The sequence below is a fragment of the Takifugu rubripes genome, unplaced genomic scaffold (genome assembly GCF_901000725.2).
Source record: "Takifugu rubripes unplaced genomic scaffold, fTakRub1.2, whole genome shotgun sequence".
Taxonomy (NCBI): Eukaryota; Metazoa; Chordata; class Actinopteri; order Tetraodontiformes; family Tetraodontidae; genus Takifugu; species Takifugu rubripes.
The window spans coordinates 25,525-43,349 of NW_021821621.1; the positions used below are offsets into that span (position 1 = coordinate 25,525).

General features: G+C 54.9%; 1 protein-coding gene across 1 annotated transcript; it reads right to left on the bottom strand.

The window, feature by feature from the left end:
- Nucleotides 1-736: 736 nt before the first annotated feature.
- Nucleotides 737-17,798, bottom strand: LOC101068462 (myosin-binding protein C, fast-type; the record flags this gene model as incomplete). The annotated part of the gene is given in 31 exon segments (XM_029831843.1): nucleotides 737-979; nucleotides 1,305-1,491; nucleotides 2,247-2,383; nucleotides 2,810-2,969; nucleotides 3,060-3,199; nucleotides 4,195-4,390; nucleotides 4,477-4,565; nucleotides 4,644-4,811; nucleotides 4,962-5,096; nucleotides 5,234-5,422; nucleotides 5,574-5,678; nucleotides 6,056-6,292; nucleotides 6,295-6,426; nucleotides 6,763-6,792; nucleotides 6,870-6,976; nucleotides 7,335-7,500; nucleotides 7,946-8,115; nucleotides 8,957-9,062; nucleotides 10,292-10,416; nucleotides 10,772-10,904; nucleotides 10,994-11,163; nucleotides 11,234-11,290; nucleotides 12,877-12,925; nucleotides 13,145-13,262; nucleotides 13,910-14,058; nucleotides 14,134-14,217; nucleotides 14,519-14,533; nucleotides 15,498-15,518; nucleotides 15,675-15,692; nucleotides 15,805-15,864; nucleotides 17,774-17,798. Coding segments are annotated over 31 exon segments (3,513 nt in total), but the record flags the coding sequence as incomplete, so codon positions are not given.
- Nucleotides 17,799-17,825: the final 27 nt, after the last annotated feature.

Sequence of the window (17,825 nt, forward strand, 5' to 3'; positions counted from 1 at the left end):
TCGGTCACCTGGGACGGCGGTTACCTGGGATGGCGGTCACCTGGGACGGCGGTCACCTGGGACGGTGGCCCGGGTGCGGGGCCTTAATTTGGTGCGCGGGGCCCCTCCCAGCAGAGACGCTGCTGTGTTTGTGTTGCGGGTGTGTAAATTAGCGTTAATTCGTTTGCTCGGTAATGACGTGGAGAGCAAATTAGGGCAGCGTTGATGGGTGCGTTAATTAGTCTCTGGTGGGTGATGCTAATGAGACCCTGATCTGAGGTGTCTGTGTGTGTGTTTGCGGGGATGTAAGACATGTATCAGCAAGGTCAGTGTGTGTGTTTAAACAGCTGAATAAGGGCGGCGACCCGACCTGTCCGCTTTAGGCCACGCCCACCCGGAGGAAGCGACTTACGCACATTGTCCCATCCCCCATGAATCTGATGTGACCTTTCCTCCATAAAGGTCATTCTGTCATTCATTTAAACATCACATTATTCGGTTTTCCCCTCCCGTAGCCTTACCTCGCTCTGCTAGCGAGCATGCTAGCTACTAGCGTGCGCCACTGCGAGCCGATACGTTTTTGTTGTTTTTGAATCCGGGAGTGAATATTTAATGCTGTCATCAGTGCTGCCATGTTAGGGTGAATATTTCTGCCCCCCCGAGTCTCCCAAAGATGCCCCCCCCCCCGTGTGCTGCCCCCCCGTAGCTGTAAAAACCTCCCAGAACGCAGACACAGAACAGACGACAGGGGACAGTAAAGGATGAAAGGCTGTTTTATCTGACGCTCGTCCACTTCACAGATAAGAAGGATCCATCTGCTCACCAAAACACCACCCATGGCCCCTTATTTACCCATGGGGGGGGGGGCAGCGGCAGTGATCTACTTTAATCATATTTATTCATGAATATCCCCGTATACGTAATCCATCGCTGCTCCTGTTGGGCTGTTTCCTCGGCGGCGTGGCTCATTTCTTCGCCTCCTCGCCTTTCTCCTGAACCACTGCAGAGAGAAAGAGAAGCTCCCGTCAGCCTCAGGAGCCTCCACATCATCCCGTCCGAGGCGTCGCCCGTGGCGCCGAACGCAGCGATACAGCGGGACGGCTGTTTTTAACCGCCTGGAAGTTCGCCCTCGCTCACAGAGCGGCGGGGAGACGTGTCAGCCTGAGCTTTATGGATGGCTGATCTCCCGCTAGCCTGCTTGTCCATCACTACCGCGCGCCTTTGATGCTTTGTTCCTCATCAAAGAGGGAGATGGAGAAACAGAAGATCGCCAGCATCGCGGTTAGCTAGCTGGCTGGTTCTCTGTTGGACGTGCTGTTCCCTACCTCGGACCTCCACCTTGCACTCCACCTCGTCCTGGCCCAGATCGTTGACGGCCCTGCACGAGTATCTTCCGCTGTCGAACAGACACGGTTTACGGATGTTCAGAGTCAGCACGCCCTGTTTGTTCTGCATCAGGTACTTGGGGTCCTCGCCGATAACCATGCTGTTCTTCATCCAGATTATCTTTGGCTACGGGGAGGAGGAAGAGGAGGGAGAGGGGGGTGGGGGTGGGCGGTGTAAACAGAGCGAGAGAAGTTAAAATTAGGTCAACGTTTTGACTTGACAAATCTTTGTCAATTTGGAGGAACAGAAATTGTCTATAATGTGGGTTCAAAGATCCTCCTGCTCCACCTCTTATTCTCGCTTCTGAGGGGGGGAAAAAAGGCGAACTCCCGGTTAAAAGGCGTCAAAATCCTCTCCCGACTTGTTCACGCTTGAGACTTCTGTTCAATATAAGATCAGAGAGGGAGTCTGTGGTGAAGCCTGCAGCACAGATCACACGCAGCCAAAGTGGAGCTTCAAGACCAGATCAGCCCACATTTGTTCACCTCAAAAATATCAGAACCTCCACAAAAGCACCTCAGCAGGTCTGGAAATGATCACAAAAATGGCTAAAACAAAAGCCCCCGGGCTGATTAATGAAGGGACTTCAGCTCAAACCGGAGGGTCCTCCGACCCAGAGCTCCTCCCCCAGGACAGAGGAGCAGGCGAGGCGGCTACACGAGCGCGCACGTGCGGTCGGCGCTGGGAATCAATCGACCGGCTCGGCAGAAGATCTTTACACCGCTGCTCAGTTCAGAATATTGATGAAGGGGAGCTTGTTGAAAGGCACCGGCATTGACCTTTGACACGCTGCGTGAAGGGAGCGGGTCAATAATTAAAGAAGCTTTTCTGCCGTCCCTGGAAACAAAGCCGGGATATAACGACCAAGGAATATTTCCTACCTTGGGATGGCCACGGACGGCACAGCTGATGGCCGTGGCATAGCCTGCAACCACACTCCTGTCCACCAGGGGCGCTGTGAACTTAGGGGAGGAGCTGACATCCTTCTCTTTGAAGGGCAGGGGGTTGTACGCCAAACCTGAAGACCAAGACCAGAGTTCATTCTCCGGCTGCGTTGACCTTTGACCCCAGGTGGGGCTGTCAGGTGACCCCTCTGGCGACACACTTGTCCGCCGAGTTTCTGGTGCAGTAAGTTAGAACGGTAGCTGGTGGCGGGTGTTAATTTGCGAGTGGCCAGTGCTAAATGTTATTTAACACCTCGTCAAGGAATATCTCTGTTTTGCATAATCAGTGTGGATTAATTTTCCCCTTAAAATGTGTTTGAGCATTTAATTATAGCAGCTGCTAATCACAAATTGCGCCGGTATTACGAAGGTTCAACTCTTCGTTCGCGCTGTCGAATCATATTTACACGCGTAATCTTCCGATAAATTTAAAGTACTTCCTGTTAAGAAGCTACAGATTTAGCGTCGCCGTCCCGCCCCCGCCGAGCGGTTTGCCTCACCTGTTTTGCTGATGACGGCGGTGTTCCTGCTGACGCCGGCCTCGTCGCTGAGGCCACAGATGTTTTCGCTGAACACTCTAAAGGAGTACTCGTTCCCGATGACCAGGTCAGACACGGTGCAGCTGGGTCTGCGGTTGTGCTCGTAGGTCGTGAACCACTCCTGGCGGGGGCGCAGAGACACAAGGCCGACACGAGGTTCCCGGCGTTTTATTCGGATCAATGTAAAATAGGGAAGGTCAACACGTCATACCCTCGTCTTCATGTCGCTCTTCTCTATCGTGTAGCCGATGATTTCGCAGTTGCCGTCGTCCTTTGGCGGCTTCCACTCCAGCGAGACGTTCAAACCCCAGACTTCTGTTATCTGAACATCAGTCGGGGGTCCCGGTTTGTCTGTTCGGGAGAGGAAACGGCGCTTTCAAACTCGACAAGAACCCCAAATATTTGAAGAGAGATGGATCACATTGATATTAGCATTTAGCTCATGGGCTAGGATGTCCGCCAGCTGGCGCTACCCTCAAAAGACTGACGCCGCCACATTAGCTGGACACGTGGGACGCTGCCTGTGGCGGCAAGCCTTTCAGAGGGCGCGAGGTGGAGTGATGAACAGATCTGGAGCAGAAGGTCCCACTGAGACAGAGATGTCAGCGCTCACAGACGGAGTTTGGCAAAGACTGACAGGCTAACCGAGTGAAAGACAAAAGGTTGAAGCTTGACACGTTGCCGTGCGAGTGAAAAAGTGCGCAGCGGCATGATTTGTCTGGACTACGGACCAGGAGAGAGCGGCCTGTTTATCATCCCTTCTCCTGCACAGCCCAGAAATGCTAACCCACATGCTGATGTATGTGCCATTAATCTTGCGCTACACGCTCTCCTCTGTGGCCGTGCCGTGGGAACAGCGAGCGGCGTTAATCCCGCACTGCTTCCCGGTGACGGATCAGCCGAGGTGCCGGATGATGGCGGCGGCCGCAGCCTCTCATTAGCTCGACCTTCTCAGCAGAGGAAGTGACAGGGTAGCCCCAAAATCCGAACCTAGTCGCAGTCTACGTGAAAATAATCCCAGCAGAGCCCCGCCGAATAATCCACCTAGCTTTTGACCCGGGGAGGCTAGTCATAAGATGAGGAATGAGCTGGCGGTCACAGCGGCGTGCGGGAGTCAGGATTATTGAAGAGCGAGAGCAATCGGGGGCTTTGATGATTTGCTACTTTAAGACACAGATCCCAGGAGTCTGAAATTAGGGATTATCATCAAGTTTAAGAATAAAGACTTCTGGCATGTCACACGTCCAATCATCTGCTTCCAAATAGGCTATTAGCTTAGCAATCCTCGCACGGCGTTCTAATCTTAATGAGCGAAGGCGTCACAGAGGTGCTGCCACCGGACTGACCTATGACCTGGATGTGTATGTCAGCGCTGTCCAGCATGTTCTCAATCTGAACGGACAGCGTGTACGTCCCGGAGTGGCCCCGCTCCGCCGAGCGGATGAACAGGATCGTGTCCACCTCGCTGGTGCGAGTCCCCACCGACCTGTCCTCCAGGGGGGCGCCGTCTTTGAACCAGGTCGCCACAGGACGAGGCTTGCCCTGCGGAACCAGAGGAGAACTGGAGAAGCCGATCGGGATCGTTTCCAGCGCCAGAGGCATCCGCATGGACAAAAGCCAGAACGAACCTGGAAGGGGATGACCAGGTTCACCTTCTCGCCCACCACCACGAGGAGTTTGGTCCTCAGATGCCGAGGGAGGCGGATCTTCGGGTGCTCTGTGTGAGACAATAAACGTGAATGTTTGTTCTAAAACTGTCAGAGTTCGGGGAACTGGGCGAGACGGCGTCTCGGACCCATGATCTCTCTGATGGTCACGGCCTGGGGGAGGGTGGCCGGGGGGCTGCGTCCAGCGATGTTGATGGCCACCACTCTGAACAGCATCTTCTCCCCAACCGGGAGATCCTTCACCTTGTACTGGGTTCTCTCCACGAGATCTTGGTTCGCCTGCACCCACTCCTCACCTGAAGAAGGGGAGGAGCCAATGAAGGGGGGTGGGTCAGTGGACGGAAGATCCAAAAGACCCGGTGTCGGTGCCGGACTAGCATCAGGGCCCTGGGACTGCTCATGCTAGCATGGCGGTTTAAAGCCCAGTTACAAGTGTTTGTATTTACTTCCAGCTTTGCAGTACTCGAGAATGTATCCGTTGATTCCGCCCGCGCCCACTTTCTCCGGAGGACGCCACTTGAGCGTACAGGTGGTGTCGGTCACATCCTCCACTGTCAGGCGAATGGGCTCGCTGGTGGGGGCTGGGAGACAGGAGCTAATTAGTATGTTAATGTTCCAAGTAAATGAGATGAGAGGTGGGTTAAGCTCCCTCAGAATGAGCATTGTGCGAGCGAGTCCCGATAATTAACCATTGTGCTAATGATAAATGGCAACGCACCAATGGGCATGAAGGGCTTAGAGTTGGCGCTGGGCTGGGAGACGCCGATGCCGTTGACGGCGTACACTCGCATCTCGTAGAGCACGCCCTCGATCATCTTTTTGGCCTCGTACGTGGTGGACTCGTACACGTCAAAGTTGAGTTTGGTCCATCTGGACGAGCCAACCTTCTTCCTCTCCATCAGGTACCCTGGGGGGGGCGAACGTCAACATATGGCGTGAGAAATGTCTCTGCGCTCCTGACGGCACACGTGCGGAAACGGCGGTAAACAGATTCTAAACTGCTGTTCTCTCCGGGGGCCGAGACCTCAGATGTTAACATCAGTTGCGACGTGTTTCACCTTTAATGGGAACTCCACCGTCAAACGCGGGAGGGTCCCATGTGACCGTGGCGCAGTCCTCGCCAACCGACGTGCATTTGACATTCTCAGGAGGGTTGGGCACATCTGGTTACAGGTGCGGGGGAAGGGGGGATGAAACGGGAGAGAAGGTCGGAACGAGAAAAGAGAAAAATCAGTATCCCCCCGTGCTCGCTTTCTCGTTAATCAACAGGAATTTAGCAAAAGCAAACACGCTGAGGCTCATTCTTCTTGACAGACTTTAGGATAAAAGTCACGTTTTTGGCGCGACTGATGTTTGCAAGTTTTTGTTCTTTTCTTTCTCCCCTCGTTAAGGCGTCAAAAATGCTACATTTTATCCATGTCGGTCGCTACATGTAGCAATATTGTACATTCACTCTGGCCCGTTCATACACACAGTCAACACTATACGTTAATGTGCTCGAATCAGGGTCCATTGGATCTGGTCAGAACTCGCCACCGACCCACGATCTTCACGAAGAGCTCGGCCTTGTCCTCCCCGGCAGGGTTGGTCACGGTGAGGGAGTAGGCGCCCTCGTCCTCTTTCATCGCCCCTTCAATTACGAAGCTGCTCAGGGTCTTCCGGGTCTCCACGCGGACCCTCCCCTCGGCTTCAGACACCACCTGCGACCCAAGACAAAGGGAGGGCGTCACCGCCTCACTGTCCGGTTGCCGCCATGGCGTCCGGTCCTCACCTTGTCCCCTCTCATCCAGCACACGGTGGGCGCCGGCTCGCCGCTGATCTCCACGTCCAGTCGGAGTTTGTTCCCTGCCACCACGGTGATGATGTTCTTGCTGCTGGCGCCACTGGTGTCCAGGTGAATTTTGGGAGGATCTTTGGGAGTGAGGAAAACAACCGGAAGAGTGAGGGATTGTGAGGGCGGTGGGAAGACTCGCCAAAGTCATTATTTACACGGGGAGACGGATGATCAGCTGTGAGTCACAGCAGGGGGGAGGAACCATGACGTGGTGGGATGATTCACAAGAAACTACAGAAGCTACGGAACCCACGGACGTCAGCGCTGACGCATCGTAAACACAACAACGTTTGTGTGTTGGGGACTGACGACAACGCCTGACCTCCATCACACCCGAGTGTGGCGAAAGCAGACGTTTCTCCTAACAAACCATCAAGGTTTTTTAGAAAGTTGGCCTTTTTTTCCGTCCTTACCTTGTCTGGGGACGTAGTCGATCTTGATTTCTGAGGGATTAAAGGCAAAAATTAGTCAAGGACGGGATTTTGACTCGTCGTCGGAGCAACTCGGATCGTTCCCTCACCCAGGAAGTTGAGCTTCGCGGACAGCGAGAGCGCGTAGCCGTCCGGGACGAACGTGTAATCTCCGGCGTCCGAAGGCTTCACGTCATCGATCGTCAGCTTGTGGGTCCTGGTGGCATGTGAGCAGGTGTTACCACGGAAACAGCACTCATTGTGACCTGCGGTTATGTAAAAACAGTTGCCCCTGGCAACACGCTTTGGGAGGCAATATCCCCGAGCGAGGAACATCCTGAATGGCGTTCACCTTGTGTGACCGCTGCCGCCTCTGCTGGCGCGGGCGGCTCGGATGGAGGATTACCGACGACCCCCCGACCCGGCGGACGCCCCTGATGTATGTCTGCACTGATTGCAGCTTCCCAAAAACTGGGTCAGACGACTACCAACAACCCCCCCCCCCCCCCGGAGCTTCGCTGGTTCGTGAGTTTGTGTGGCTGTTGTGCGCGTGAAGGCGCCGCGGCGCCGAGTACCTTCCCACGTGAGTCATTTTGACGCGATCGCTGGGCCGGACTTCCACGCCGTCCTTGAACCATTTGCCCGTCACCTTTTCATCGGACACTTCGCACTTGAAGACGGCCTGTTCGGTCGACTTCACCGTCAGGTCAGCGATGCTCTGCAACACCTGCAGCTCTTTGTCTGCACGCACACACACACACACACACACACACACACACACACACACACACACGTGGATGTTTGTTTTGAGAGGAACCCAGTGGATTTAAGCTACTCCTGCACCTGTTCTGAGTTTTACACAGTTATGGGCGCACATTTGCTCACACTCTAATCAATTTCTAGGGACACATCTGGCCTGAGGACAGCTGGAGAGACGGGCTGATTTTCTGTGAGGTGAGACAGGCTCCAAACAGCAATTTTGGAGATGTGAAAGCAAACGAGCGTGACCACCAGCGAGGTAATATTAATCGCCGTGTGAGTAATGATCAAATTATGGCGCTCCACGCTCGCCTGACTTGAGTCGGAGTGTAAAAGTTCTGAAGTGTTCCCGGCGGCTGATCGCTCAGAAGTTGCCGCCGTCTCAGCTTATCACCCCTCGGGGCCTCTGCTATATTTCAGGCGCTACCTTCGACCTCCAGTTCGGCCTTGGACTCCCCGCCGTTGGTGAAGACGTGGTACATTCCGATATCTTCCTTGGTGGCTTCATTGATGATCAAAATGTGCCTCTTTCCGTCCTTCTTAAACCTGTACTTTGAGCCCGCCATGTCTCTGGTCAGCTCCACTCCATCCTTCATCCTGGCGGGAAGAAGAAACGGACTTCAACAAGCGCCACAATCTGGTTGCAATACCACGAGTGTCCACCAGGCAACAGTGGCGATCAACGCTCTCTCTCCCCCCTCTCTCTCCTTCCCTCTCTCTCCCTCCCTTTTTCTCTCTCTCTCCCTCTCTCCCCCCCTCTCTCTCCTTCCCTCTCTCTCCCTCCCCCCCTCTCTCTCCCCCTCTCCCCCCCCCCCCCCCCCCCCCCCCTCTCTTAAATGATGCATTCACGGCTGCCGCCTCGTAAATGCGTGCAAACGACTTGCAAAGAGCTAAAAGCCGCCGTATGGACAGATACACTAACGGGAGGAAGAGCCACAGATTAAAATTTTAAACTTGCAAAACGGACTTTTAGGAGGCGAGTGGATCCAGGCGGGGGGGTCGTGACCCTCAGCGCGCGTCGCTACCGCTAATGAGGCGACGCGGCTGTTTATGGTGCTGTTTGCTAGAGAGCGACAACGTTTTAATTCCACTTCGTGGTCACATCCCGTCGCAGATGATCCCTGATCAGCTTTTCCTCTCACCTCATGTTGGCTCGATGAGTTAGACTGTAAAATTTTCCACTTCCTGTCTGGTTGTTCTGTTATCACTCCAGAACGTTTCCTGATAATCATGAGTAATCCAGCGGGTCGGCTGCACATCACATCAAAACCAGATGTTTTTCTTCATTTAGTGTCTCTCTGTGTGTGTGTGTGTGTGTGTGTGTGTGTGTGTGTGTGTGTTTACTCCATCCTGCGTCTGATGGTGAATCACAACCAAACCATCAAATCCCAGATGTTTAACGTCTGGGGGCCAGCGTCCTACGAGGGGGCCGGCTCACCACTTGACGTTGGCTCCTTCCTCGGACACCTCGACCTCGAACTCCACCCTCTCGCCCACCACGGTGTGGACGTCATCCAGCAGCTTAGTAATGGTGACCGGAGGCTCTGAAGACACAGCAGAGGAGGACGGCTCCATTAAGACGCTACAGCCAGAGGTACCACCGGCACACACACACACACACACACACACACGCACACACACAGGTCGGACACAACCATGAGCTGTGACATCGTCCTCATCGTGTGAGCTGATGGCGTTCTGTGCTGCTACTGTTGTTTCTCAACGTATGATTGGAAATGATGGAGAAACTCCGTCACCGTGGTAACGGAGCGCACGCAGCCTCTCAGGTTTGAGCACCTTTGAGTGTCCCGAGGTGTCGAGACTCGCGCCGCGGAACCGCGCGCTGTGATTCTCATCGCTCCGCTAACCTCGGCTATTTATCAATGTCACCCCCCCCCCCCCCCCGACACTGTCCGGCCTCGGTTGGGGGGAACCTCAGGATGCTGCCGGCATCGCCCAAGTTGTCAGACGGAGACGCCTGCCCCCCCCCCTCCCCCCACCTTTTCCGGTATTTTAAATTCGACACAAAACTGGTTGTTTCTTCATCTGCTGTTCGTCCTTTTGACGTCGGCGAACTCGTTCTTCAGTGGGTCCCCCGCTGCTCCGCCTCCCCGGGGACGGAGCGGCGGCGCCGCTGTTGATGCTCATTAGCAGCAGAACTATTTTTAATGGACACAAACACTCAAGCGGCTGCGTGAGCGGCGCGGCGGAGAGCTCAACCTCCTCCTCGGCCTCTGCGGTTGTAGAAGCCTGACGCGCAGCAACCGAACCTGCATGGGATTAATATAGCAGCAGCAGACCCAATTACATCTATTAACCCCCCCCAGAAGAGCCCAGAGAGCCAAACTTAGACTCATACAGTCGTTCTTCAAGCCAGTAACACTCCAGGAAAGACTGAAAACTCATCTGGGGAAGTTAAATTTCCCGATTTTCCCACTGCAACATTAACGTTTCCACTGATGGTTAATCAAAGCGGCCTTAAAAACACACACACACACACACACACACACAAATCAGTCAGAAATGCAGCAACACCATAAAACCCAGCTCAGCAGCACATGACAGGAAACAGTCTTCACTCTCCACGTCCCCATTAAAAATGAGCGAGCAGACAACAGAGCGCGGCGCTGCTGCGCAACATCAAAGCATCAAAACAAACGGATGACAAAGAGCTGTCGAGTCTCTCGGCGCTGAGACGGCAGCGTTGGGGGGGGGGGGGGGGGGGCGAGAGGAGCTGAAAGACGGGTTCCTCCAAACTCTCCGACTCCTGTACCTTTGACGAAAACCTCCGTGAAGCTCTTCTCTTCCCCGACCACGCACTCGTACGCGGCGTCATCAGACAGGTTGCACTTGTTGATCGTGAGTATCCGCTTGTTGCCCACGCTTTCAAAGACGTACCTGGACGGGGAGGAGGAAGATAACGGGGGGGGGGGGGTGAAGAAGGCCGGAGATCAGCAGAGTGAGGCAGAGTTCTGCAGACCTGCACTCAGGAACACGTTAAACAGGCAGAGGAGGATGGAGAACATCTCTGTGGTGACCCCTAACCCCTCCCCTAACCCCTCCCCTAACCCCACCCCCATCAACAGCAGCTCAGCAAACACTTCACAGACCCGACATTTAATCGTGAAAGTGTGTCCGTGTCAAACGGCGTTTCCTGTTTATGCGTAGCTGCTGTATGCGCCTCTCTGACCTCCGGCCACCAGGTGGCGCACTGCCTCTGAGGAACCCAGCCTAACACGGACCATCTGCTCACTTGGCTGACGGTTTGATTTCCTGCCCGTTCTTGAGCCACTTGATGGGCGCGTTGGGGTCGGCCACCTCCACCGACAGCTGGATCTTCTTGCCCTTGTCCACCGAGTACGCCGAGTCCAGCTTCCTCAGGAAGGCTGGGAGGAAAGCAGCGCGTTAGCTTGCGTTTGACGGCGAGCGTAAGCTAACGGCCGTTAAGGTGCTGCTGGTGTTCACAGCTCCTCACCGTCGCTCTTCTTGGGCTCCACCTTTTTCATCTTCTTCAGCCTCTTCAGCATTCCCCTCAGGTCCGTGATGCCGTACTCGAAGGCGATCTTCTCGTAGTCGCAGGGCTTGGCCGCCTTCAGGATCTCCCACACGTCCACCTCCTCTTTGACCTCCACTTGTTTCTTCTCCCTGTGCGAGACGACGCCAGAGTGTCACCCGGTTATTCATGGCGACGCCTTCCAGACGTGGCCGATGGTACCTTTTCTTGAGCAGGGCGCTGAAGTCCAGCTCGCCTGCGTCCTCACCGGCGTCCCCACTGGGGGGAGACGAGAAGAAACCAGTCAAATGACGACTTTGATGTGAGAAGTCCTTCTGCCTCCTGTGTGTGTGTGTGTGTGTGGGGGGGGGGGGGGGGGGGGGGGGATGCTAACCTGTTGCTAGCACAGATGTGGCTAAAGGTGAAGAGCCTGAAGATGTGGCTAAAGGTGAAGAGCCTGAAGAGATTGAGGCTTTTCTCCACTACATAAACCCTCTACGACCTGTGACAGCCACGCTCTCGGCCACGAGTCACCGGTCACCCGGGGGCGCCGCGCGGCGCCCGCGTGGCGCCCGTCAGGGAGCGTCTGCAGATTTGAGCACCTGTCGTCTTCCATTTTGATCCGTCTTGGCAGCTCCATTATGGCGTGGAGCGTGCTTCCCCGCCACGGTTGAGACTCCCCGGACTCGTCGGTCGGCCACGATGGACACCGGTAAATGATCAGTTCAGATCGTTGTCCGGAGGGGGGGGGCAAATGTACTTGTTTACAGGGCGCTCGCCATCAGAGGAGGCTTGGGTGAGCGTGAAATTGAGCGCGGTTACGGCATTTCGCCTGTTTTCTATTTCCGAGTGATCCCCGAAGGGAGGAGACGGAGAAGGTTCCCAAGCAAGAACGAAGTTCAGTGACGGAGGGAAAAAGCTCATTTTCCAGCACTTTTGTGCCGTTCGCATGAAAACGGGATCAGGGGATTATAATAATGAGCTCTCTTTCATGTCCCGAGCGTGTTCACCGACAGCAAAGCTCATTTCTCACGTCACAATCTGCGAACAGGAGCGATTCCTGAGAAAAAGTCGCCGAGGACGAAGCGAGAGCTTGTTTCACCTGAACCGATCCGGGAGCGACATTAGCGCGCTAACTGTTGGACGTGGATATTTAAAGCCGTAGAAACGTTCTAGAACGCATCTGGCTTTAGATTTACTGGTGGAAACAGGCTGTTCTCGCCACTAGGTGGCAGCAAAGCTCGCACGGTGGCGCTAGAAGTCAAGAACGTCCTCCGGCAGATTAAAGTTTTAACCAACTTTTCGCTTTTCATTAAGCACATCAGCGTCGCCACGCCTCGTATCTCCGCCGTGCAAATGAGCTCGCCGCCACCCCGCCTCCACCCCCGACGCGGCGTGTCTGCTCGCCGGCTGCGTTCCCCGTCTTCCCGCCACCTTTCCGCTCACCTCCTAATGAGGAGAGGAAATTATATTTTTAAACACGGATCACGAATCGGAGGCTGACGGCGCCGCAGACACGCGCCGTACAGTAAACGGAAGAATACGCTTCCCTCGAGCCTTGTGTGTGTGTGTGTGTGTGGGGGGGGGGGAGATGGGGGGGGGGGGCGCTGCCATGTGACGCGGAGCCACGAGGGACCTCAGGTGAAGCAAAACACGGCGGAGGCAGACGCACCGAGACGTGACAGGCAGGGAAAAACAGGCCAACTCGTACAAAGCCAGCAACAACTGAGGGATCGGCGGGGGCCCCAGCGGGGGGGCCCCGGCGGGGGGGCGGGGCTGAGACTGACACACGCCTGCGGGCGGCGAGATGCGGAGCGCCGCTCGGGTGACGGGTGACGTGTCGGGGAGCCCCCTCGCCGACTCACGAGCGCTTGAAGGCCTCCAAGATGTTGTCCTGCTGCTCCTCTTGCACGGCTGAAACGAGACAGAAGGAGGAGCCTTGTGAGCGGACGGCGTTCCAGCGGGCGTAATGGCGAGGTGACCTCGCCGGGCCAAACAAGCGGGCCTAATGCGCGTCGCACTCGCCCGGTTATTGGCTGACAAAGCCGGTTACTTTAGAACGGTGGACACGCGGAATGGAAGATGACAACAATGTGATTGCGTGCGTGCGTGCGTGCGTGCGTGCGGACAAACCCTCCACGCCGACTTCGAACGTGCAGCTGTCGCACTTGTCTTTGGAGGTGACCTCGCAGCGGTAACCACCTGCGTCCCCGTCCACCACCTTGATGATGCTCATCTCGTACGTGTAGATCTGACAGGAGGGGAGAGACGTGTGTGTAGGTACCAGCTCAGACACACACACACACACACACACGCACGCACACGCGCACACACACACACGCGCACACACACACACGCGCACACACACGCACGCTCACACACACACACACACACGCACACACACACAGGCCCACACACACGCCGCACACACACACACGGCCACACACACACACACACACGCACACACACACGCACACACACACGCACACACGCACGCACGCACGCCCACACACACACACACACGCACACACACACGCCCACACACACACACACGCACACACACACACACACACACACGCCCACACACACGCCGCACACACACACACACACACACACGCCCACACACGCGCACACACACACACACACACACACCCACACACACGCACACACACACACGCCCACGCACACACGCACACACACACACGCCCACACACACACGCACACACACACGCACACACACACGCTCACACACACACACACACACACACACGCCCACACACACACCCACACACACGCGCCCACACACACGCACACACACGCACACACACACACGCACACACACACACACACGCCCACACACACGCGCCCACACACACACACACACGCGCACACACACACCTTGGTGTTCCTGTCGTACGTCTCTTTGAACTTCAGGTGCTTCCCGGCCTTGCTGCCCAGGTCCAGCCACTTCCCCTTCAGCCACTTCATGGTGGGCTTCCTCAGCAGGTGGGAGGAGTCGACCTTGGCCACGAAGGTCACGTCCTTCCCTGCAACAGTCGCTCTCAGTCACCCTCAACTCACCTGCATCTCAGGTGAGCTTCACGCTGCGTTTGTGTCCAAACCCTTTGTGACTGTGGCGCTCTCCGGCTTCGCCACGAACAGCCCGGTCAGCTCAGACGTCTGCGGCTCGTCTCCGGGGGCGTGCTCTGCCACGAGATGGGGGGGGGGGGGCGGGGTTAGAGCGGAACGCCACGGACGCCCGTCAAGAATGTGGACCACAAACACGACACCAAGCAACCCGCCCAGGTCCTGATCTACTCCACATTAATGCTCCTGAACCCCAGAACCCCTCAGGGGACCCCACCCCCCGCCCCCCCCCCGCCCCGAGGGGCCCCCCGGAGCACGCCGCCTCCTCAGATCACCTCTGAGGACGCCACGTTAACCACGACACTAACACCCTCTCGGCGTTTGCTTGTCTTCAGACACTAAGGTGTTGGTTCTGCTTACCGTCAGGAGGCAGCTCTGCGGGGGGGGGAGAGAAAGAGCACGCACGTCAGTCTGTGCACGTTCTTCACTGTCACAGGCACAACGTTAGACCACCTGACGCCCGACAGGTTAGATCCACGCGCTGTCACACTCCGAAAGAACGCCGGGTTCTTTCTGGTCGCCCGTCATTCCGTTTGGTTCCCATCTCCGGACACGCAGGGTTAATGAGTTACGTCCTCACAAGTCAGGCTAAACACACAGCGCTTAAACACCGCCAGACACAGTCAGAGGAGGATGAACCAACCTGGTTCCCATAGAAACCAGCAACACTCCCGATTATCAGCTAACCTGGGGTGGGGGGGGCAAAGATGTTCTAAAGGGGGCGTGGCCTCCTACAGACTTGGACCAGGGTCACAAGGCAATAATGACCCCCCCCCCCATCTCTCTCTCATCTGTCTCAACATCTGTCTCTCCCTCCCTTTTATTGGCTTCGTTAATTTAATCTTTTAATCAGAGGGCCCCCGAGGACCCCCCCCCCCCCCCCCCCACCTTCAGATGTTCAGGATGATTTAAAGGGTTTCAGTTAGAATGCCAAGTGAGGGAATCTGATCCCGGAACAGCGCTCAGGGGGGTGTTTACACATTCCTGCCGCTCCGGCGGACCCCCGAAGCTGCTCGGGAAAACCAACAGACGCACGTTTGGAATCCTGGAATCGTCCAGCACGTCCGTAAACAACAACAACAACAACAACAACGTCCTTTAATCCTCCGCTTTTACTGTCGGGAATTCTTGTTCGGATTCATTTACGTGTTTCTCTGCCTTTGTTTTCTTTCATCCTCTTTTCCTTTACGCTCCTCTTTGATGGGACACACACACACACACACACACACACACGCAGAGCGGTGATGGATGATGCAGACCTCGGATCAGATTTGATCCCCGACGTCAGTAACAGAAACCCAAACAAAGAGCACAAACGGGCCTGAAGTCTGTTTCTTACCATCTCGGGGCTCCTTGTTCTCTGGATGAAAGGAAACAGTCGGCACAATCGGACAACAAAGGGTTAAACATGAATGAGAGCGCTGTTGATCGGATTAAAACGATGGATAAGCCCATTCGTCAATGCCTGCACACACACACACACACACACACACACACACACAGCAGAAGCTCTTACCTACACACGGCCCCACATCTGTTAATGAAGAACAAGCACAGGTCAGCTGGAGCCGCCGGCTGCTGCAGGTTTAAGCAGCTTTTCCACCGCAGGAACGTTCTCCGGGAATTTAGCCAAACCAATAACGCACCTTCAACAGGTCCGGGAACTCTGGGAAAATCTTCCCTCAAACCTTCCTGCTTCTGACATTCTGGCGGAAAAGCGTTTGTCAAAATAAAATCAAGGCGAGCTGCGCAAAAGCGTGCGAAAGGCGACAATGTGACGGGTCAACGGGACAATTGTGGCGTTTGTTATGAACTGAGCGGTCACGCCGCCCCTGGTGGCCACCGGCGGGATCGGCGCGGTTATTTGGGTTAGCTTCCGCGATCATCCGCGCTTGTGCCGCAAAAAAAGTGCAAAAAAAAAGCGCTGTAACTCCACAGCGCCCCCCTGTGGAGACGGGCAGCATTGCAGCAAACGTGTCAGGCTGCGAAGCGCGACTGGACTTCCTGTTGACAGAATTATGACAGAAGCTAATGTGCTACAGCGGGCTAAAGGTGGAGCACAGCGCTCGCACACACACACACACACTCATTTAATCACTCATGGAGCCGCAGACGGTCTATGCTGTAATTCACCCTGAATCAATCATGAGAGACACGTGCACGCGTGTCTCTGCACGTGCGCAGCCACAGTTGCTCCTCAGCAGAATTGACATTTAATCCAGAAAAGGTGAAACTGAAACTGTTCCGGCTCAGAAGGAGGAAAAAGAACCCGATACAACAAAGCCGGCTGGTCTCTCGAGGGACTCATTACTTCTCACCACATCCAGCAGAGATGATCTGCATAAACATACAGGCGCTACGCTACGTCTGCGCTAGCTGCATGAATACTCCGCATCACTGACGCACGATCCCTCCTGATCCACCACGTGCACTTCACACTCCGCAAAGGTCCCCGACACCCACTCACTTCTTTCACACTTGGAAGCCGAGTGACCCTCAGACGTGAAAGGTCAAGAGTTTTCTGGAACGCCGCAGAAGAGCTAAAGCTACTTCCTGGCCCCTCAGGAGCCAGCTGGGGATTATGATAGAGGACTGATGGGGGCGTGGCTCACGCTGGACGTCCCTAAGATGGCCACGATAGCGAGCTTGTCTAGTTAACAGGTTTGGGCTAACGTTAGCATTCCGGACACATGTTCTGACAACGAACTTTAATATCTGGACAGTCTGAGGACGTGTCTGGACGTGTCGGAACTGTGGCGGCGACTGATGAAGGAGGAGCGACAGGTGCGCGTTTTTAAAGCTCCACGTAGCTTTACCGAGTTAGCCGCTGCTACTGAGTCCAGTCTGTCCCCCCAGGACGGATCATCGTGGGCCGTAGCCGCTCCTGACCCGAGGACGCCACCGTGACCAGTGCACGTGCTCAGAGACGTGATGACCCCCAGCTTCAGGTGTGTGTGTGTGTGTGTGTGTGTGTGTGTGTGTGTGTGTGTGTGTGTGTGTGTGTGTGTGTGGACCCTATTTTCATTTTATGTGTTTCTCACTTCTATTAACTTCATAATATTTACGTGGAATTCACTTTCTTTTTCACCGCGGTGCTTCGATCTGTGACGCAAAGGTCAAATAAACATGAAATAAATGTCACAAATAAATTTCACTGTTTTAGATAAGAGCAGATTTTAGCTGCTAAAAGACACCAGAAATGCTAACGGCGCTAACCTGTTTACAGTGGTGCAAATGTTAAAGGTTAATTTGTGTGTTCTGTACAACTGCGCTTAAAGTGGAAAGTCAAACACACACACACACACACACACACACACACACACACACACACACACACACACACACACACACAGGTGTAACCCATAAATTAAACACCTTCTTGTTTGCACCTAATTTAATTAGCTTCCCTGCAGCCTAAAATAAACTCTTAGTATGTCCTCTGTGCTAATAAAAGAATGTGTGTGTGTGTGTGTGTGTGTTTGCGTGTGTGTGTGTGTGTGTGTGTGTGTGTGTGTGTGTGTGTGTGCGCGCGTGCACGTGCATCATGCATCTCCACACTCATCCCCACAGAAGCTTCTTCTGTGTTCTTTTAATTTCTCCATCCTCTGATCTTACCCTCCTCCTCAGCTGGAGTCTCTACATGATGGAGACACAAACGGTTTTATCG